This window comes from Ceratosolen solmsi, unplaced genomic scaffold, assembly GCF_000503995.2.
Source record: "Ceratosolen solmsi marchali unplaced genomic scaffold, CerSol_1.0 scaffold23, whole genome shotgun sequence".
NCBI classification, from domain to species: domain Eukaryota; kingdom Metazoa; phylum Arthropoda; class Insecta; order Hymenoptera; family Agaonidae; genus Ceratosolen; species Ceratosolen solmsi.
Window position 1 is genome coordinate 1,910,758 of NW_011948430.1, and position 6,635 is coordinate 1,917,392.

Here is a 6,635-nt window from a genome sequence, read left to right on the forward strand (position 1 = left end):
TTATTTCGCGGACTATGAGATCATGAGTAGACTCGATCGCGCTCGTTTGAGAGAGGAGAGAAAAGAGGGACGGCCGCTCGCGATTTCGATGGAACGAGACTTGACTCTATCAGCCATTGTTTTCCATGTATATCGCTAAGCGAGACGATGATCGACAATCTTTCATGAAATCCCCGGTTTAGTCGCCGCTCGTCCATACTCAACGCCACATGCAACAATACAGCACCGACTAAAATTAATGACTATGTATTAGCTACGTATCGCTCGATGAAATCAACTTCCGAGCAGCCAGTTCGATTCCCCGGTGAATAGCGTTAAAAAAAAAAAAAAAACAAAAAAAAAACGACAAAATTTTGTGGATCCGTGTCTAGATCCGTGTATTGTCGCTTAGTAGCGTGTAAAGACGCTCGATGAGTAGTGAAGGCGGACGAGAATCGAGCGCAGCTAGATACGATTGGAATAGATAGGTCGAGAGACTGGTAAATACAGATAGAGATAGATAGAGATAATTAGAGATAGATAGATAGATAGAGAGAGAGAGATAGATAGAGAGAGAGAGAGAGAGAGTGGTGGTGGTGGTGGAAAATGGCGAAATGTCCTCGGATCGTCGAGAGCTCCTTCCTGCGAGAGGTGAGCTTGGACAGAATATAATGGACGGCGGTTGGCACAATGTTGCTCGTTCAGTGGGCCGTGACCAAGGGCACGGGGTCGTAGGGCTTGGCATCGTGACCGACGTAGCGATTGTTCTTTCGATGCTGGAAGCCATTTTGAGAATCGGCCTTATAGTAGACGACCCTACGGATACCGAAGGGATCGACGTAGCCGAAAGAGCCGATGCTCTTGTCGGGTCTCGTGCGCTCCTCCTCGTGATATTGCTTCTTGAGATAATATTGGAAGCCGTCCTTGGTGCCGTGGTTACCGTCGTACCCTGGGAACTCGTACTCACGGGTCGCGGGCTTCTGTCGCTGTGGGAAACGACCGCCCGAGCCGTTCCAGCGCTGGTAGCCTCTGCAACCGAAAATTCCGAGAGACAGACGTGACAAGGTTGCCACCACATGGGATGTCGCTTACATTGAAAATTAACGGATACGGGGAATCCGTTAGGGGACTCGGGGAAATTGCGCGCGAGCCCAATGGCGCATTCCTCGCGTTACATGTAGTGCGTGGGATGTAATTGACACTTATTAAGTCGCGTAATAGCACGCTCGGCTCTGCAACGTCGCGCTCGATGATGAATTCGCAAATTTCAATATGCAAATAAACGAATTACCTTATATAATTTTTACACTAGTCCAAATGTCATTAAACCTGGACGAGCATACGTCCAGCGCGCGCGCGCGCGCGCGCGTGTGTGTGTGTGTGTGTGTGTGTGTGCGTGCGCGAACGCGCGCGCTCACCCGCGAAAGAGAGTGAGAAAAATTATTGTGAAAGTGATAGAGGGATGTGTACGGGGGTGGGGGATTAATAGAGGGATAAATTTCAAATACGAATGTAGCTTGTTAATGTAAGACAATACTCTAAGGGCGTGAAAAGCATTTTGCTTATTTTGCATGCATAGAGTATAATTATCGGTCAATGCATTGCGATTAAATCTAATAGCAGTTGATTAAAATTCTTGTGGAAATTAGATACTCTTTCTTTGCATGTTTACAGCTTGCACTTATCGTATTATAACGAAATAACATTTATGTACCTTTAATATTTCCCACATATTAATTTAGACTATTAATTTATGAATTAGCGCGTTATATATTATAAGCAACTTGTTTTGCTACATCTCCGTGTAATACAAACCTTAGATTATTATCAACGAACATCATTGTAATAGAAAAGGTTATTTACAAATAAGCTTATTCGTATTTTTCTGTACTTTAAACGGCAAAGCTACGCGAAGACGGTATTTTTTGTTTTTTGTTTTTAATTTTTTTTTCTTCTATTCGTTTCTTAATCGAAATAAGATGCTATTGCTCACAATAACAACAAAAAAAAAACAACACATTCAATCTTAAAATTGTACTTTATAATCAAATATCTGTATTTTAGGTGTATTTTTTTATTTACAATACCAAGTAACAAGATTTCATTTAACGAGAAAGTGTGTAATTTTACAAGGAGCGAATGAAAGAGGGAATTCATGGTATTCGTTCGAGGATAATTTTTCTTGCTTAATTTACGTTACGCGTGCGTATGTATGAGTATATCCAGAAAAATATTACAACGTGGGAAAGTCTGAAATAATCAGAGTAACAAGTAATAACTCGTATAATAATAATAATAATAATAATAATAAATAATAATAAATAATAATAATAATAATAATAACGACAATAACAGTAATCACGATCACAATCATAATCATAATCGTAATCATAATTCGACCCATTAAAAGTGAAGAAAAATAGTCGGTATCCTTTGAGAGGGAAAGGTGAAAAAGAGGGAAGAAGAGTGAGGAGAAAAGCAGACAGCCCGGTGAAATGTTTACCGACGCTCGTCCAAGCTATTTCCAAGCTCTCTTTAACGCCATAACATTTAAATGGTACGAAAACGTTGCTTTCTGTTAATAAAATAAAACAAGCAGAGGGAAACTTGACTCACGGTCAATCAGACTGTCAAGCCCAAATCAAAAGACTCGTGGAGGAACTATTAATAAGAGTCTTTGCCACCGGCGCGCGTTCCTCGTTATCCTGGCGGCTTCGGCAACAAGCCGCGCGTACGCACACACACACACACACACACACATAGAGAGAGACAGAGAGAGAGAGAGAGAGAGAGAGTATGGCAAGAGGAATTAAAGAAATCTTGCCAATCTTCCTAACGGTATAGAGAAGTATAATAATAGGATGTGGCGGAGTGAGCGCACCTGAAGGCGTTGGGAGCGAGACGCGCGGCACTGCTACTCCGACTGACCAAGTGGTTCTGGTCCTGGTTGAGGAAGGGCGGTTCCACGACGAGGGCCGGCTTCCGCGGCTGTTGATGCTGCTGTTGCCGTTGCTGTTGTTTCAGACGATAAGAGCCACGGTAGGGCTTGTGACTGGACGAGAGGTAGTTGGAGTCTGGCTGGGAGTAGTCGGGGCCAAAAGACGCGGGCGTCGTCAAGGCAAATGGCCTTGGCCTCGGAGTCGTCACTAAGATCGGCCTCAATCTGCGGGTCATATTTGTACTTTTATACTCCAGCCGTTGTACTTCAAGGGACTGGGAAGACTGGGATATTGTCTTTTCTCGCGCATCTTCGTCTCCCACTTGCTCAGGAAGAAAGGACAATTATAACGAGATAACGCTAGATTTTTTAATTTAGCAGGACTATATTCAAATTGCCAAGGACTCTGGGATTGATAGATTCTCTTTGATTTTGTCATTGGATTATCGGCAAGTCACTTTTGGATAATACATTATACGATCATCGCCGAGAAGACGCGAGACTGAGATTCGCGTCAATATCTTTTATGTGGCATGAAAAAGGACGTATAAGAATAGAAAGAGACGGAATTTACGCAATAATAATGTGCATTTTTGAATGATTCGTTGGAGTGCGCTGCTTAAGCAATGGGAATCGAGCGTTTACCAACAACTGGTCGTTTAAAATTGTATTTTCCCCGATAATTTGAGGCTTCGATGCCCCGGGGAAATACTTACAGCAAACACGCTTAATTTCATTTCAATAATCTTCATTCGCATCGTTAAAATTACAAGATTTTTATGCTTGAGTGTTACTAGAATATTTTTCATTATATTATAATGTTAGCACTAGTGCTGTCTTCATTTTAAAATGAGATTAGATCCATAAAGCTTTAAATATATTATTCAGATAAATTCGTAATATTTACATCTATTTACTTAACGTACATAATAATCGTTAAATGAATTCAACAAGTTATAAGCATTTTCACCGATCGAATAAAGCGAATAACAACAATCACGCTAATAATTTACTTCCGATTAATATTTAATGTTCAACAAGATGAATAAAGTCAAATATGAAACAATTTTGTTTGAATATTATTTGGGAGCCATTTATATATATAAATCCAGTCGATGTAGATTATGAAATAAAATTCACAAAGCTCTAAGCTATTAGATTGAGAATAATATCGCATTTTCAATTAAATTAAACAATTAATAAAAACTGATTTTGGCAAAATTGTAAATAATAGGTGATTGAATTGTTTAATAAAGATAATCAATACGGTATTATGGAATAGTTATATCCACCATATTTCCTCGTATGAAAAACAAAAAAGAAAGACAAAAAAAAAAAATTCGGATCACATGAGCAAGTTTTAGTTTACCTTTGTCCCTATGAATTATCTTTGATGAAATCAAACATTTAAATCGACAATCGTGCTCTGTGATCAACAAACTTCACTACTCGAGGCAATTTTTCAGTCTCGCTCAACAAACTTATTTTCCTCGTGTCCCGATGTGTTCGCTATTATAAAAAGAGACGAGTACAACGGGCATTGGATTCGTTCATTGGATATTTGATGTTGAGAGAGCATGATAATAATTATTAACGAGATTTGCATATTAGGGTGAAGTTGCAATAAGCGATAGTTCGCGTAAGGATAAATTGTGGTTGATGGTTGGCTAGACGGACGGAGCGAGTATCCTTATTTCGTTCGACAGTGGACTTAAGTTGGCATTAAATCAACGAACTCGGGAGAAAATGCAGTTAACGTCAATCCTTTATTAACAAGACTAATAATAATAATAATAATATTGCGCCTAAGTCTCGCAACTTGCGAAGCCATCTCCGCCCAATACAATGGCTCCGTACGATTAATCCAGGCTTTGCGAAGCTCGAGCGATGAAAGTTCAGTTGCTTATCTCGATAATAAGGCGAGTGGAGGCGAGTAGCGATAGCGCCGCCGGGATCTCGACAGTGCACACTAGCGCGGCTGTCGTGGGTTACATTTAGGAATAACTCGGGTGAGAATAAGGAGCCTAGGGAATCGCGTGAGTGGCGTCTACTCGTAATACGAAATGCCCTGCCCTAACCCGTCACCTCGGCGAGCGTTATTACATAAAGAAAAATATAAGGGCAAAAAAAGAAGAAGGAGAAGAAGAAGAAGAAGAAGAAGAAGAAGAAGACGAAAAAGGGAGTCGAGCGAGATGAGGCGAATACGATTGCCGACCGGCGATTGTCAGGCCTCGACGTCCAGAGGCGCGACCGGGACCGGGGAGAGTTAGCCGTAGACCGGCAGACCTCTAAGCGTCGAGCGTGACTCCCCGGAACCATCTTGGCCACGAGGTCGTGGAATTGCAAATGCCAAATACACGAGGAGCCGGGACGGGAAGCCAACTTACCGAAATGAGGACGCTGCGGAACTCCTGAGGGGTGTCACGGGACTGGCCTCGATGCTGTTGCTCGCCACGTCCTTCAGCTCCGGTTGCCTGTGAAAAGCGTGTACGCGTGATTACAGTGCCTTGATTAAAAGCTGACATACGTGCTGCTCCTTGAGGTCCTTGCGGCCAGTCGCGCGAATTTACCTAAAGGGATTGGGCGGCCGGACGGGTCGGACGAGGGAGCCGCCGCTCGCTGGCACCGACTTCGATATCGCCACCGCATCCTGTATTGGCCTCTCCTTACCCACGTAGATCATCTTCGATCTGAAATCGAGATTTGGTTTGTTATTCGTGAGCGCTCGCTCGGGCAACGAGTCGCCTAACGCGCGACCTTTATTTGCTTCTCGCCTTCCCATTTGCTTTTCTCGCTTAGCATTTTGCCGAATTTCCAATGGACTTTTTAGCCCGTAGTCTCGCAATTGGGAACCGACGAGTTTTCGTGTATGGCGGATATGTGCTGAGTTTCGGTGTATGGCGGGTATGTGCGCGAGGCGCGGTCGCTACAATGACTCTCAATGATCGAGCGGTCCGAGACTTTGCCGACGTCAGGATTCCTCCCGATCTCAAACTGCCCGCTTTATTATTCTTCTTTATTATTATTATTATTATTATTATTATTATTATTATTATTATTATTCTCGAATTGAATGGAAGCCTCTCGGTACTATTATCGTGCGAAAATAAAAAAAAAATCTTACACGTCGAAAAAGATTTCTCTCTGTCTGTCTGTCTGTCTGTTTGTCTGTCTGTCTGTCTGTCTGTCTGTCTGTCTGTCTGTCTGTCTTTCTATCTGTCTGTCTATATGTCTGTCTATATGTCTGTCTAATATCGCGAATGGTTGATACGACAGGTAGAGCGGATGAATGGTGCATACGTACTTGAGTATTCGGTAGCCCTTAGTGTCGGCGATGTAGTCCTTAATCCTGAGGTAGCCGAGGGGGTCGAGCCAACCCTCGGTGCCGATGACGGTGCCATCCTCGAGTCGCTTCTCCTTACGATACTGGCCATTGAGCGTCTGAAAGCGAAAGTATCTCTCCGGGCCCTCGTCCGTCTGTATATGATACTGCGTCTCAGGATTTACGTTCCAACCGCTCCTCTCGGCCTCGATCTCGTCTGCCGTCAGGCAAAGGACCGACACCTATGTTCGACAACAGACAAAGGGCATAAATAACCTTTATTACGGCATTGTTATCCATGTACGCGAGTGCATTCTCTCCTATCTCCCTCCCACGGCTCTCCACGCCCCCCCCCCCCCCCCCCCCCCCCCCCCCCCCCCCCCCCCCCCCCCCCGC

The 6,635-nt window shown here is 43.4% G+C and overlaps 1 protein-coding gene across 1 annotated transcript in view; it reads right to left on the bottom strand.

The window, feature by feature from the left end:
- Nucleotides 1-568: 568 nt before the first annotated feature.
- The window catches only part of LOC105364097 (uncharacterized), a 45,658-nt gene continuing 39,591 nt past the window's right edge, over nt 569-6,635 (bottom strand). The window contains exons 2-6 of the mRNA XM_011501959.1: nt 6,222-6,481; nt 5,488-5,607; nt 5,317-5,391; nt 2,861-3,136; nt 569-1,008 (exon numbers count right to left, since the gene is read on the bottom strand). Coding sequence (XP_011500261.1) covers nt 681-1,008; nt 2,861-3,136; nt 5,317-5,391; nt 5,488-5,607; nt 6,222-6,481 — 1,059 coding nt within the window. The 3' untranslated portion in view covers nt 569-680. The remainder of the gene's footprint in view (nt 1,009-2,860; nt 3,137-5,316; nt 5,392-5,487; nt 5,608-6,221; nt 6,482-6,635) is intronic.